This window comes from Coenobita brevimanus, chromosome 57 (genome assembly GCF_032717465.1).
Source record: "Coenobita brevimanus isolate Jiangsu-jjx chromosome 57, ASM3271746v2, whole genome shotgun sequence".
NCBI classification, from domain to species: Eukaryota; Metazoa; Arthropoda; class Malacostraca; order Decapoda; family Coenobitidae; genus Coenobita; species Coenobita brevimanus.
The window spans coordinates 49,783,060-49,799,187 of record NC_137010.1 but is presented as its reverse complement, the minus strand read 5'-3'; the positions used below and the strand labels follow the sequence as shown (position 1 = coordinate 49,799,187).

Below are 16,128 nucleotides of genomic sequence, written 5' to 3'. Positions count from 1 at the left end.
CTGTAGCCACAGAGCAAGATCCAACCCCACCTCCAGCACATAACATGTCTCCAAAATAACAAAACCCTTCCACACATTCAAGAGATGTACCAACAAGTTCAATCCTTTCACGCCTGGCAATCTCCACATATTCTTCCTGGCACACCACACACACGAAATCAGCGTTATCTCACAGTCCTCTAATACCACTACATCTCTTATGCACCACTTATCACAAACACTACACAAGATGGAATTACTTTCCATGCCCTTGTGGCAAATCGCATGAGGCCACTCTCTCTCTTCTTTGACAGTACTGCCCCCAGCCCAAGATATAATCACTTTTATCTGCATATACTCTTAAGCCCTTGTGCCCCATACCATCTCTCCATTTCCTAAATCTTTCCTCTGTCTCCTTTCATTCTCTGCAATCAACACCAAATCATCAGCATAAAACATCTTCCACGGGATTTCATTTTTGAAGTCATGTGAGAGGGCTTAAGTACCCTGATAAAAAACAAGGGGCTCAGGACTGACCCCTGATGCACACCAACATTCACAAAAAACTCATCACTCAAATATCCATTCATTCCTACCTGGGTGCAAGCACCCGCATACACAGCCATAACCACTCTAACCAGCCACTCCTCAATCCAAAGTTTTCTCATTGCCCACTTCACCACCTCTCTACAGACTCTGTCAGAGGCCTTCTCCAAATCAACAAAAACAAAGTACAGTTTCCTTTTCTTTTCTATACAATCATCCCTTAACATTCGCGGGGGTTAGATAACAGAGACACCCGCAAATGTTAAAAATCCGCAGATATTTGCTACCCCCCTTAAAAACACCTCTGGACCCCCGATTTCCTTTAATAACTAATGAAAAACCCTATGTGCATGTTTATAACCACTTCATTTAATACAAGAACACTAGATAACCACTTTATTGAATACAAGAACACTAAAATTTAAAAATAATAAATAGTGTACTCCTGCATGGCCTCTTCTGACTACTGTACTCATCCCAGCTCCCTCTTCCAACCTCCCCATCATCCGCACTGCTAACAACAAAAACAAATGTTCTGTGAGTACTGTAACAGCAACCCCCATTTCCTATGTACAGTGTATCTTTACAAACAATAGTACAGTACTGTAATAAGGGCAAGAGAAGCTATCTATCTATCTATCTATCTATTGCCAGACGCCTCAATCCCGTTTGGGGTGGCCACAAACAAATCGCCTCCAAGTCGCCCTGTCCCCCACATTTCACTGCCCTGCTCCCAACTCACACCCCCCTCTCTCATATACCTCTCCACCCCATCCCTCCATCTCATCCTCGGCCTCCCCCTCCCTCTTCCCCCCTCCACCTCACTCACATACACTCTCTTCGTCAGTCTTTCACCCTCCATCCTCTCCACATGGCCAAACCACCTCAGTGTGTTCCTCATAACGCTTCCTATCACATCCACATAAACACCACAACGTTCCTTTATATTCTCATTCGTCAGCCTATCTCTCCATGTGACTCCAGTGGCTCCTCTTAAATAACTCATTTCCACTGCTCTCACTCTTGACTTGTGTCCTTCCAACAATGTCCAAGCTTCACTTCCATACATTAGAGTTGGTATCACAATACTGTCATGTAGTAACTTTTTCACTTCCATGCTCACTTCCCTGTTTCTTATCACAGCTTTCAAAGAACCAGCAACCTTTCTTCCCTGCTGTACCCTTTCAAGCACTTCACCCTCCAAACCTCCATCCTTACTCATCACACTACCCAAGTACTTAAACGTACTCACATTTTCCAATTCCTCACCATCCAACCTCGCTGTACATTCACTGACTTCACCTCTCTCAAAGACCATCACTTTACTCTTCCCTACATTCACCTTCAGATTCCGTTTCTTACACACTCTCCCAAACTCATCCACCAAGCCTTGCAGCTCCCCTTCGTCTTCACTCAACAACACAGTATCATCTGCAAACAACAGTACAGGGAGTTTCTAAACACTATCCTCTCTCACCAAGGCCCCTCCAACATCCACTACCCTACCTTGTACCTCTTTTATTACCCCATCCATGTACAGATTGAACAACCATGGAGACATGACACATCCCTGTTTCAACCCAACTTTCAAAGAGAAAAATTCACTTAGTTCACCATCCACACGCACTGCAGCCTTCACACCATCGTACATACTCTTCACAGCATTCAACAACTTCCCATCTACTCCATATATTCTCAACACTTTCCACAATTCTTGTCTATCCACCCTGTCATATGATATAGAAAGTTAAAATTTCCACATCACTGCATTCCACAACAGGAGGTGAAGCGGGGGTGGTGGTGGGTTAAGAGGATTTGGCACTGCTGACAATAACAAAAATTAATATTTGTTGTAACTAAAGATAATCTCTATGTACATTTTTACAAACAATAAAAATGGCAAATAAAGCTATAAAAATAAAATTGCTAATAAAGCTATAAAAAGATTTAACATTTTCACTTTACCTCTCCTTGGTGATTTTCAATTAGCCAATGATGGAGGCTCGAACACACAAAGCTTTGGTATGACCAACCAATCATGGAGCTTTCCCCTTGTATCAGCTGGTAAACACAACAAAGCCCTTCATCACGAAGATTGCAAGGGAGAAAATGGAAGAAGAGAAATACTGTACAGGTAATCCCAGCTCATCCTAACTTTTCCCCGGATGAATTAATGACATTAATAAATGGCTGGGAGAAGGAGGGAGGTGAGAAGACAGGAAGAAATCAGTAGGATAGAAGTTGTGAAAGCAATGAAGAATGTCAAATTAGGGAAAGCCCCAGGAATTGATGGAGTGTGTGGTGAAATGCTGAAGCATGGGGGAAAGATAGTAATAGAATGGATGTGGAAGATGTGCATATTGGCCTGGGAGGAAGACAGAGTCCCGGAGGATTGGAAGTCAGGTATAATTATTCCCCTGTACAAAGAAAAGGGGGAAAAGGAAGTGTGTGGCAATCATAAGGGAATTTGTAGGAAAAGTGTATGGTAGGATACTTATTGACGGAGTTAGGGAAATAACAGAGGAATTAGTTAGAGAAGAACAGGGAGGCTTTAGGAAGGGAAGAGGTTGTGTAGATCAGATATTCATTCTTAGATTTTTAGTGGAAAAGTTTCTAGAGAAGGGAAAGAAGTTGTATGCAGCTTTCATGGATCTGGAGAAAGCATATGCCAGGGTGGATAGACAAGGATTGTGGAAAGTATTAAGAATATATGGAGTAGATGGGAAGTTACTGAATGCTGTGAAGAGTATGTATGATGGTGCTAAGGCTGCAGTGCGTGTGGATGGTGAACTGAGTGAATTTTTCTCTTTGAAGGTTGGGATGAAACAGGCATATATCATATCTCCATGGTTGTTCAATCTGTACATGATTGGGGAAATAAAAGAGATACAAGGTAGGGCAGTGGACGTTGGAGTGGCCCTGATGAGAGAGGGTAGTGTTTGGAAACTCCCTGTACTGTTGTTTGCAGATGATACTGTGTTGTTAAGTGAAGACAAAGGGGAGCTGCAAGGCTTGGTGGATGAGTTTGGGAGAGTGTGTAAGAAACGGAATCTAAAGGTGAATACAGGGAAGAGTAAAATGATGGTCTTTGAGAGAGGTGAAGTGAGTGAATGTACAGTGAGGTTGGATGGTAAGGAAATGAAAATGTGAGTACATTTAAGTACTTGGGTAGTGTGATGAGTAGGGATGGAAGTTTGGAGGGTGAAGTGTTTGAAAGGGTACAACAACTGAGAAAGATTGCTGGTTCCTTGAAACAGTGATAAGAAACAGGGAAGTGAGCATGGAAGTGAAAAAGTTACGACAAGACAGTATTGTGATACCAACTCTTAACATTTGGAAGTGAAGCTTGGACGTTGGTGGAACGACACAAGTCAAGAGTAAGAGCAGTGGAAGTGAGTTATTTAAGGGGAGCCTGTTGAGTCACAGGGAGAGACAGGCTGACAAATGAGGATATAAAGGAGCATTGTGGTGTGGATGTAGATGTGATAGGAAGCATTAGGAGGAACACACTGAGGTGGTTTGGCCATGTGGAAAGGATAGAGGGAGAAAGACTGAAGAGGAGAGTGTATATGAGTGAGGTGGAGGCTGAGGATGAGATGGAGGGATGGAGTGGAGAGGTATATGAGAGAAGGGGGTGTGAGTTGGGAGCAGAGCAGTGAAATGGGTGGGGACAGGGCGACCTGGAGGCGATTTGTTTGTGGCCACCCCGTACAGGATTAACGTGTCTGGCAATAGATAGATAGATAGACAGAATAAATGAAGTGGCCAAATGAAAGTGTGTTAAAGTATATTTCATTCACTGGATTAAGCCATTGCTAAAACAGCCATGAACTGTGCCTGGGATAATGCTACAGTGTCAGCAGAGTTCAAGAAGATTTTTTTTTTTTTTTTCTGTAGCCACCCGCAGATATTCAAAACCGTGTATGTTAAAACCGCAGGTGTTAAGGGATGTCTGTACATATTTCCTGAAGCTGTCCCCCAATGAATATGGCATCAGAGGTCCCTTTGCCTAGCACAAACCCAAACTGCATTTCATCAATATTCACTCTTTCTCTAACCATACCTTCTAGAACTCGCTCCATTACCTCCATCATCTGGTCCAAAAGCTTCATACCTCACCGGCAAGAAAAATCCTGTAATGCCTGACAATCTCCACATACTCTTCGTGACACACCGCACACATGAAATCAGCATTATTTCACAATCTACCTCTAATATAGATAAAGGTACAGGTCCTCTTCAATTATTTCCTTCAGCTCAGCAGCAAAGAACTCCACAGCATCCACATCTGCACCAAGCAGCCTACCTGAGATGGCCTTGTTCAAAATGGCATGGTGCCTCCAGAACTGCCACAACTATAGTCATTACTACATCTGAAACTGGTACGGCCCAAATGCACAGCAAAATGCTCTGACACACACTGGATGCTGCAGCCTCGCACAGGAAAATCGTCAGGTCTCTGGTGTGTATACCACTTTTACACTGCCTCATCTAGGCACTCAATACCAGTCTTCCTCATCTATTACACACTTTCTCTCTTCTCCTCTAAGGATAACCTCTTCATGGTTCCCCTGATCTTCCCCTCAGTTTTCAAGATGTCATGGAGATTTGTCTTCTTCATCCCATGCAGCACCATGAGTTGTGCATAAGTTATACCAAGCTCATGGGTCATTGTTATCTAAACTTCTCACTAATGGACATGCTTTGCCTCTTGCCCTCAGAGATTATCAAGTGCTGCATGAGATGGTTTACTTGAGGCCATAGTATAGCAGTAACTTGTTGCCACTGTGATGGGCAAAGCAATAATGAGGATGACCCATGTTGCAACCTACAGCCCCCCCGATGCTCTGATTGTGTGATTCATCCCACGTTGGAACTATGAGCCAACCTATGAAACCGCTGTCACCCAGGGCTCATGTGGTCATTCAATCAACTGCCGCATCACCTTGCTGGATCCTCCCCTTGTTTTGTTATGTGAAGTATGTTCAGTAGAATTCAAGTGATCGTTATATTCAAAATTCTGGTCATCAAGGTTCAGTATAACATGGGTTCACTGTATTTCTATGCACTGAAAACAGTGCAGACAGTTTACAATGTGCATTTCCACTTCTGGAATTTGGTAAATTTTTATGACTGCACATGACCTCTTCATGAACCCCTCAATTCATTATAGAAAGTCTGATAATAACTGAAACTGAACTACAGCATAGGGAGGCACTGGGATACAACAAGGGTAGGTGCATGGACAGTACCAAGAGGTACACCACTGTAAACAGCTTTTTCAGCAGAAGCAATAGACTCATGTGAAGGAAGTTTGAAATGAAGGTATAATTTAGATACACACCCTGGGAAAGCAGATAAGAAATTCAGAATTTTTACCAGACTCTTATATGCCCTCCCGAGGTTTCTACCCTTCTAGCTGTGCTGTGTCTGTTTCACTTTATTCTTTTTATTTTATTTTTTTTAATGCAGCAGTGTTTTTATGATTAACTGATGCAGAGTTATTTTCATTATGGTGTTTGTGCCTTCCTACTGGCATGGTTGGCATAAAAAAAAAGTGGTTTTGTGTTTTTAAATTTTGTTTCTTACACTGTTAATTTTTGCATAAAATGTAGTCCTATCTTCCTAAGGTCAGGTTAGGTGAGGTAAGGTTTGGTTAGGTTAGAATTGGTTAGAGTAGTTAGGATGTAAAACTGGGGAACATACGACCCTGGGAACGTACAGTTGGCCGCACTCCTGAGTTCCCTGAACTTCATCCATAGTCAGCAATATGGCACTGCTGTGTTTGTTTGGATCTTTGGACACGTACCGCAGCAGTACGAAAAGCTGGGACCTCGCAATAGTGAACTGGCACAGACAGTGAGTAACGGAATTTTCCTCTCAGCGCCTGTGCATTGTCGAACCTATGTATCAATTAAATAGCGATAAGGATTAGGATATAACTGGACCCTGTATCGGGTGTCTAATTTGGTGGAGAGGAACTGTAGCTAGTGGGGGAGGGGAGGGAATGGACAGGGGAGGGTCGAGCTCTCCTGTTTCTTGCTGAGTCGTAAGCTGGAACCCAATACTTTACAGGAAATGAGCGAGACGACAGACATTGACATGGTTAGGGGCACACACACATGGCATGCTTTCACCTTTGTATGGAGAGCTAAATAATATATGTATTACTTGGCTCTCAATGCAGCTATGAATGCTACATAGTGATACGTAAAACACAGCAGACCTCAGTTTGTTAAGTGTTAGGCTTATCATGTGATGTGGTGTATGGCTGATGCGGGGGAGGTGGAGGCTGATTCATGAGGCCACTTGGCTTGACCCGTCACCACAATTACACTATTTTAGTCAATAACATTGAAAATGACAGTATTGAAAACCAGCTATTCCTGATGTTATTATACGGAATGTAGACACGTTCATAAATAAAAACTTGTGTAGTTCTATAAGCGTTAGTATGCCTACATCATAGCTGCACTGTGTGCACACCTAACAGAATACCTTCATAACTGATAGCATGGTGCCAAAATGCTGCTCTCTGTTATATCTACCAGGAATACCATACATATGACTTATGCTGTGGCAGTATATTCATCTTGGTCAACACCTTCTGTGCGCCACCTGAATTTTGCAATGAAACAGCAGGATATGTTTACGTGGTTATTCTCCATTTTTAGTTGATTCCAATATAGTCATGTGCGACTCTTACATTTGTGGTGGTTTATTTGTTGGTTTATTACATAACCAGATTCATACGATAGTTGCTGGTGGACCTTCTTCCCGAAACCCTTTGCCAAGCTACCCAGAGTGGGAGAGCCTACCCCTCCCCCCTCCTCCCTTCACCCCACCTCTAGCCATACCTCCTCCTCACCAAACTAGACACCTGATACAGGGTCCAGTTAAATCCTAATGCTTATCGCTATTCAACTAATACATAGGTTCGATAATGCACAGACGCTAAGAGGAAAATTCCATTACTCACTGTCCATGCCAGGTCACTATTACAAGGTCCCAGCACTTCATACTGCTACGTGTCCAAAGATCCAAACAAATACAGTGGTGCCACATCGCTGACTATGAGTGAAGTTTATGAGTGAAGTTCAGGGAATGAGGGAGTGTGGCCAACTACTCTCTCTGTTGTCATAGTCATACATGCAAACAATACAGAAATTTTCCTAATATCGTACTAATGTTGCTCCAGACTCTGTATTGTGGTTATTTATTATTTCTAAATACTGTACCTTGCTTACCTGCCTTTTCCCTACAATGAGCTTTCCCTCTGGGACACTTTTGGATGTGGGTTCTCACTCTTTCTATTTTAGCACTTATTATTTGGCTGCAGTATTTGCTGGCTGATTTCTCCTTAATATTTTCCAAAATGTCAACTCCATCCCCCTCAGTTGCCATTTTTCTCCCACAACCAGCAGGCATTTTTTTGTTGCTATGGTCCTCTCACTACCACAGAAAAACTCAGACTGAGACACTGAGTACTGAGTCAGCACTAGTCAAGCCTAACCTGTCCATTTCCTGCATTAACATTCAGGAATGAGTGAGGCTGGTCACTCTCAACTTAAATGTCAGAACCAACTGCCTAGCCCCGGGCTCCTACGCTCCTCATGGGGCAATATAGGATTGGATGATGGATGAACATTTACAAGTAATCAATGGCTTGGTTGAACTGGACCAACCTGCATCAACATGTCTAAAACAAGTATCTGTTTTCCAGATAACATTCCAAACCTTTATTTCTAAATTACCCTGTAACTGTTTTTTTTTTTTTTTTTTTTTTTAATCCAATCCTACATTGCCCCATGAGAAGCGTTGGAACCCAGGGCTAGGTAAGTTGGTCATGACATTCAAGTTGAAAGTGACCAGCCTCACTCTTCCCAGAGTGGCATTATGTGAGCAATAAACCCCAACCACCCCTTGGATATAAACCTTCACCGGCTCAATCTGATTGGAGTGCCGTAATTACCCACTAAACCATCAGGCGCCAAAATTTGGTTATATGGTTACCACCTAGCATAGGAAATGGTTTCCTGGTGTAGAGGAAACTGTTTGGCTTGTCACTCAGTGTAGTCACCCACAGCAGAAGGAAGAGGAAAGAAGTGTAATTGCTTATTTTAACTAAGTTACATACAAATATGAGGAATAGTAACAAAACCCAAAATGCCCAATAAAACCCAATAAAACCCCCCCCCCCCCAAAAAAAAAAAAAAAATGTGGGTCAAAAAAAAAAAAAAAAAAAAAAAAAAAAAAAAAATCCAACCCTGCCTACTAGAGATGGAAATCAAGCAACTTTATAATTATTAACTTTTAACTTACAGCTCTTGCATCTCTTTTCCATCATCTCTGGAGTCTCAGTCTGCTCAATTCTGGCGACTTTGTACCCCTTGTCAATTAGTGTTGAAGAATACCGTCCATATGCTATCTCCGGAAACCCAGCATGGGCATTGTCTCCCTGGGGGGGTCAACAACAGGAATGGCAGTCAGTTAGGTGTCTTTAGTACTGTACAATCAGGGACTAGTTCAGCTACTATTGTTCTATCATCTTAACTTGATCCAGATCCGTCTACTTATGCAGATTATTTCAAGTGGCTGAGTGGCAGAATAAAGCATTGCTATGGCTCTTCAACTTTTTCAAGGAATTTTGTCTTGACTAGGATCATATTCTTGTGTTAATCTCTTGCAACAACTCTGTACTGAAGAAAGAAAGATGACAATTTTAGACCACATTAGAATAAAAACTGCACAAGTCTGCTCCACTGCACAGACTTTACACTAAGGCCATGTCTGTCACTCTCCTCTTTGATGCATCATATAAAAGAGCATCATCTATGTGCAGCAAAAAGTACCAGTACCAAGCTTCTGTTAACTCAGCCACATGAGGAAAGTGAGTAGAAAAGGTGAAATATTACATGAACTTCTGTCTCTGATTTTACAAGTAGACATAATACAATAAAATCATCATGAAAATATTGTAGTTGCAACTATACTATATTATACAGTATGGAATCACCTCATAACTCTTAACACCAAATTACTCTTCCCTACTGTGACCTTTAAACTCCTTCAGAATGACATCTTATTCTGGTTTATTCTTGCTGTCTCCAAACAATTTTCTTCAGCTTGGGAGATAGTTTTCAAGGCGGAGTGGTAGATACTACATACTGTATACCGAATACTTCACTAATACAGATGTTTCCCATGATGATTTAAACCACTTAATTGTAGCAGCAATAAATTCATTCTCAAGATGGGGTTAACTTCTTCACTACAAGAGATATTCCAAGCTGAATAAAACCAACTGGTAACAGCAATAGTTTGAGGAAAAGGCATACAGAGGCTGTTCTGTGTCATTCCAAGATACCCTTCTGAAACTAAATGAAACTGTTTTGGTTAATCTGAAACAACATACAAAATTTCATGGCCGTGAAGGGGTTAAAATGTATACAGTAATTCCTGGGTTTTAAAACTTCACTGTAGTTTTAGCACGGTATGTGAGGCAACAACACTACTACTGTGCAGTGATCTTTTGGATATCGAGTGTAACTGGTACCAAGCCTATTGCATGACAATGAAACCGTGTGATAACGAGAGCACAGAAACTAAGGAATTTATCCCAGTTGGTACCAGTCACCCCAATTGTAAACCCAAACTATCCTTCCTACAACAATTTAGGGCTATTAAATGCATACATGCTGTTTTGGAATGTGTAAGAAACACACACAGGCATGGTTAGGTTAATAGGTAATGATGAAAACGGCACAATGGAGAAGAAACATATACTATATAAAGACCCAGAATGGGTTTAGGGTAAGGGGTTCTGAGGTTTAACCCTTCAAATGCTGAGAGGTAATATATTAGTTACACAGCAAAATCTGAGTCTCGAAAAGCTTTACTGGATAACATATAATAGTACTGAAAGGAAGAATATGATAATCAAGGTGGCAAATCAGATGAAGAAGGTAAACAGGGATATCATTAGTGACTGGTGTGAATTATGATGAAGGGAAAGTACTGGTGAACAGTAAGGATATTTAAGACAACTGGAGAAAGCATAATAACTGGTTGCTGAATGAGGAGTTTGACTGAGACAAGCAAGATTTGAAGTGAGCAAATCTAGTGTTTGGCCCTTGGCCTCTGATTGATGCTGCTACTGTGAGCAGGGTAACAGGCAGGATGCAGGTGGAGAAGGACGCAGGTGTATCTGAGTTACCTGTTGAAATGCTGACGACCTCAGTAAATGTATGAGTGGGGTTAGTGATTTCATAAAATTATGTATGAGTGTGTTGTCCCAGATGACTGGATGAAGGGTGTGATTGTAAATGTGTACAATGGGAAGGGTGATGCCCTGGAGAGAGGAAATATAGATACATAAAACTTTTGAACCATATAATGAAGGTGATGGAGAGAGTTCTAGAAGGTATAACTAGAGGAAGGGCAAATACTGATAAGATGCAGTTTGGATTTATGCCAGGAAAAGGGACCACTGATTCCATACTCACTGTCTGACAGCTTCAGGAAAAACATATAGGAAAGAACACAGATCAGTACTTTGCTAGTGGTAGGTGGGGGCGCCCATCATCCACCCACCTAATGTGGCGGTAATCTGTTTTAGGGTAGCTCCACATTGTGTGGCAAGCCAAATTATGTCCTGTAAACCAGGAAATCAATGACAACACTGGGTGGTAACCTTATAACCAACCAACGCGTGTACCCTACATGACAACAAGTGGATTGGCGGAGGGTTAGAGCCCCTATCCGGAAAACAACTAACTAAAAATTCAAACAAGAAGCCTCAGACCAGGAATGGCCAACAGGTGACGACTAAGGACCGAACAAAGGACATGGTACGCATTGTGACGTGGAATGTAAGGGGTGTGAATGATAAGGTGAGAGAGAGAGATTGTCCAGATGCCTGAGTGTGCAAAAGTGGACATATGTGGAATAACGGAGACTAAGTGAACAGGAGAAAGTGGGCATATGGATGGGGTAAACGTGCAGGAGTAGGTGAGAATGAGAGGACAAAAGAAGGAGTATGTATTGCTGTGTGCAAGAGATGGAAGGAGAATATAAGAGAGTATGGATAACTTGGCTCAAGGATTGTGTGGTTAAGATTGAAAGAAGAACTACAAATGTGGGCGATTGTATGCGTGTATGCGCCAAAGCAAGATAATCCAAGTGGAGTGAAAGAGGAGTTCTGGGCAAATGTGGAAGCATGCATGGAAAAGTTTGAAAAGAATGGGAGAGTGTTTTTGACTGGAGACATGAATGGAAAAGTAGGGTATGTGAAGGTGGATGGAGTAGTTGGTGAGTGGGGTGTGCAGAAATGGATGAGAATGGCAGTGCTCTAGTGAACATTTGTGCAGGGAGGGGGCTGGTGATAGCTAATACCCTCTTTAGACATCAAATGATCCACAGGTATATGCAGCGAGTGATGAGAGGGGTGGGTGGTGAACTGAATGAACAGAAGGCAATGACTGATTAGGTGTGTGTGGATGACAGAATGAGAAGATGTGTAATGGATGCAAGAGCACATAGAGGCTGATCGAGTGGGCTTTCTGACCACCATGTGGTGGTGACGAAAGTCAAGGATCAAATGCAGTGGAGGAATACAAGAAGGGAAGGACAGGAAGTAGTAGTCTACACAAGGAAGGCAGTGAGGTTGCAAGAGGATGGAAAAAAGGGAGAATATAAGAGTGAAGTGGAGGAGTGATCGGGTAAGTATGATTTGGAGCAGATCAGGGAGGTGGAAAGTGTGTGTAGGATATTCACAGAAGAAATCTATGCAGCATGTGAAGTGGTGTGCAGGTTAAAGAGAAGTTGAAAGGGAGTGCAAGGGACAGCATGCAGGAATGAAGAGATGAAACAAGCTGTGGCACAAAAGAAGAATGCATATAGTGAGTGAATGGGAAGCTTGGGCGTGAAGGAAGTTGAGAGAAAGAAGAGAGAGTTATATGTAAACAAGAAGAGAGAGGTGAAAAAATTAGTGAGAGAGAGTAAAAAGAGAGTGAATGAGGAATTTGGAAGGAAGTTTAGCGTAAAGTGGAAGGAATGAACAAAAGTGTTCTGGAAATAGGTAAACAAAGTAAGACAGGGTGATGAAGAAGTTAGTGGGGAAGTGAAAGGTAAAAATGGTAGATTGCTAATGGAGAAGGGAGAAATGGAGGGAACACTTTCAAGAACTGTTAAACACAGATAATGAAAGTGATACTAGGATATGTGGCTGGAAAATGGAAGGGAGGAAGGAGGTGAGAAGAGAGGAAGAAATCAGTAGGATGAAAGTAGTGGAAACAATGGAGAAAGTCAAAATGGAGAAAGCCCTAAGAACTGAAGAAGAGTGTGGTGAAATGCTGAAGCATGGGAGAGAGAGAGAGAGAGAGAGGTAGAATGGATATGGAAGATGTGCATATTGGCCTGAGAGGAAGGTAGAGTCCCAGAGGATTGAAAGTCAGGTATAATTATTCCCCTGTACAAAGGAAATGGGGAAAAAGAAGTGTTTGGTAATCATACAGCCATTTGTCTTCTTAGTGTAACAGGAAAAGAGTATGGTGAGATACTTGTTGACAGAGTTAGGGAAGTAACAGTGGAATTTGTTGGTGAAGAGCAGGAAAGTTTTAGAAAGAGAAGTGGTTGTGCAGATCACATATTCATCTTTAGGTCTTTTGTGGAAAAGTTTCTAGAGAAGGGAAAGAAGTTGCATGCAGCCTTCACGGGTCTGGAGAAAGCACATGAAATGGTAGGCAGACAAAGGATTGTGGAAAATATTAAGAATATATAGAGTTAATGGGAAGTAGCTGAATGCTGTGAAAAGTATGTATGGGGGAGCTAAGACTGCAGTGTATGGATATTGAACTGAGTGATCTGGTGGTAGGTGGGGGCGCTCGCCATCCATTCACTCGATGTAGTGCTGCTCTCGGGTGTCTGCCCTTTCCTCTCCTCCATCCTTCCATTCTCTTCTTTCTTTCCTTCATTCTTTCCTCGTCCATCTGCCTACGGGTGACTTTACACTCCCTCTTCTGTCTTTCTTTCCTTCCTTCTTTCCTCTTACTTCTGCCTGTGGGTGACTCTACACTGAGTGACAAGCCAAATGTTTCCAGTACACCAGGAAACCATTTACTGTACTATGCTGGGTGGCAACCATATAACCAAATTTTGGCGCCTGGTGGTTTAGTGGGTAATTACGGCACTCCAATCGGATTGAGCCAGTGAAGGTTTATATCTATGGGGCGGTTGGGGTTTATTGCTCATGTAATGCCACTCAGGGATGAGTGGGGCTGGTCACTCTCATCTTAAATGTCAAGACTAACTTGCCTAGCCCCGGGCTCCTATGCTCCTCATGGGGCACTGTAGGATTGGATGATAGATGATTGGAAGTTTTCTTTTTGAATGCTGGATTGAAACAGGGGTGTGTCATGTCCTCATGGTTGTTCAATCTGTATATGGATGTTGAAGAGACTTTAATGAGAGAGGCAGTGTTTGGAAACTTCCTGTACTGTTGTCTGCGGATGATACAGTATTGTTAAGTGAAGACAAAGGGGAACTGCAAGGCTTGGTGAATGAGTCTGGGAGAGTGTAAGAAACAGAATCTAAAGGTGAATGTAGGGAAGAGTAAAGTTATGGCCTTTGTGAGAAGTGAAGTCACTGAATGTACAGTGATGCTGGAAGATGAAGAAATGATAAATGTAAGTGCATTTAAGTACTTGGGTAGTGTGATGAGTAAGGATGGAAGTTTGAGGGGTGAAGTTCTTGAAAAGACACAACATGGAAGAAAGGTTCCTGGTTCTTTGAAAGTAGTGATAAGAAACAGGGAAGTGAGCATGGAAGTAAAAAAAGTCACTGCATGACAGTATTGTGATACCAACTCTAACGTATGGAAGTGAAGACTGGATCTTGTTGGAAGAGCACAAATCATGAGTGGGTGCAATGGAAATGACTTATTGGAAAGAAGCATGTGGAGAGAGAGACTGATAAATGAGGAAGTGAAGGAGCGTGATGTGTTAGAAAGCATTAGGAGAAATACATTGAGGTAGGTTGGCCATGTGGAGAGGATGGAAAGACTAATGAGGAGTGTGTCTGTGTGACGTGGAGTGTGAGGTGTAAGTTCTGGAACGGGGATGATAAATTACTGGAATCAATGGAGATGGAGTGCTGTTAACTCAAAGATGGACAGATGTTGTTCTTGAGGTGATGAAGTACAACCTAAGGATGATGAAGCCGATGCCACCAGTTTAGAGGAGCATAGTTTGTATATGTTTATGCTCCTCAGTGTAAGCTGAGTCAAGTAGTAAAACAAATGCTTGGGGATGAACTCTAACATGCTGTGGGTGCTATGGCTTATCAGCATACTGTATTATTGTACTATACTTGGTTGATAATATCAATGGGCATACCAGCAGGCAAGGTTGGAATTTTTACAGAATCCATAATGGTTGTGAGTATGGTACCAGAAATAACAATGGAGAAAGGATATAAGAATTTAGGGTTGTCTCAGACATGGCAGTGTATCACACTATGTTTATGAAGATGGTGAGCAGCCTGGTAATTTTCACATTAGGTGGGAACAAATGGCTGATAGATTTTGTTTTAGACAGGAGAGAGGACAGTAAGTTACTCAGAGACATGTAGTTATATCTGGTGAGGAAACTGTCACGGCATAAACTATCAGTACGTGACCTCAAGCTGAGGAAATCTTGGTGCAGAAAAGAACATTTGTATGGCAGTGGAAGGTGAGGAAATTAAAAAATTATACAGGCAAAAGGAACTTCCCATGCTGAGTAGCTGGAGATGAATGTAAATTAATGTTTAGATTTTCTTTAGCAGAATCTATTAAAAGCCACAGATAATGTCTGTGGCTGGAAGATGGGAAACCCCAGACATATGGTGACTTGGTGGTGCAATGATTAAATTGAAGAAGTCACAAAGGAAAAATGGAAGTGGTTTAACCCCTTCATACACTAAGGCACAATTTACATCACAAAAGTTACCTCCCAGAGTTACACGGTGATGTGATGAGTAATCATTAAAAAAAAATAAAAAATGAAAACAAATTTTACTAAATCTTTAATGGCATTTGGGGTAGGGGGGTTTCAAGAATAATCCCCCAGTATCCCTGCTTGTCGTACGAGGCGACTAAAAGGGTTGGTGGTGGGTTAGTGCCCCACCCCGTAAAAAGAACTAACTAAAAAAGCGAATAAAGCGCCTCGGACCCGGACGGACCATACGTTGACGACTAAGGAACGGACAAAGGACATTCTTAGGGTGGGAACATGGAATGTGAGAGGAGTGAATGATGAAGTGAAAGAGAGAGAGATTGTTCAGGTGCTTGAGGATGCAAAAGTGGATATATGTGGATTGACTGAAACTAAATGGAAAGGTGAAAGGGTGAGAGAATGGGAATATGGTGCAGGTATATGTGCGGGAGTCAGTGAGAATGAGAGGGCAAGAGAGGGAGTATGTCTGATGATAAGCAAGAACTGGAAGGAGAATATAAGAGAGTATGGAACAGTGGGTGCAAGGATTGTATGGGTGAGGATGAAAGTAGGTATACAAGCATGGGCAATTGTATGTGTGTATGCTCCAAAAGAGGATCGAGTGGCAAGA

The 16,128-nt window shown here is 42.1% G+C and overlaps 1 protein-coding gene across 1 annotated transcript in view; it reads right to left on the bottom strand.

Moving 5' to 3' along the window:
- Msh6 (DNA mismatch repair protein Msh6) overlaps positions 1–16,128 on the bottom strand; it is a 746,240-nt gene that overhangs the window by 478,134 nt on the left and 251,978 nt on the right. The window contains exon 8 of the mRNA XM_080274091.1: positions 8,848–8,983. Within this exon, the coding sequence (XP_080130217.1) occupies positions 8,848–8,983 (136 nt within the window). The remainder of the gene's footprint in view (positions 1–8,847; positions 8,984–16,128) is intronic.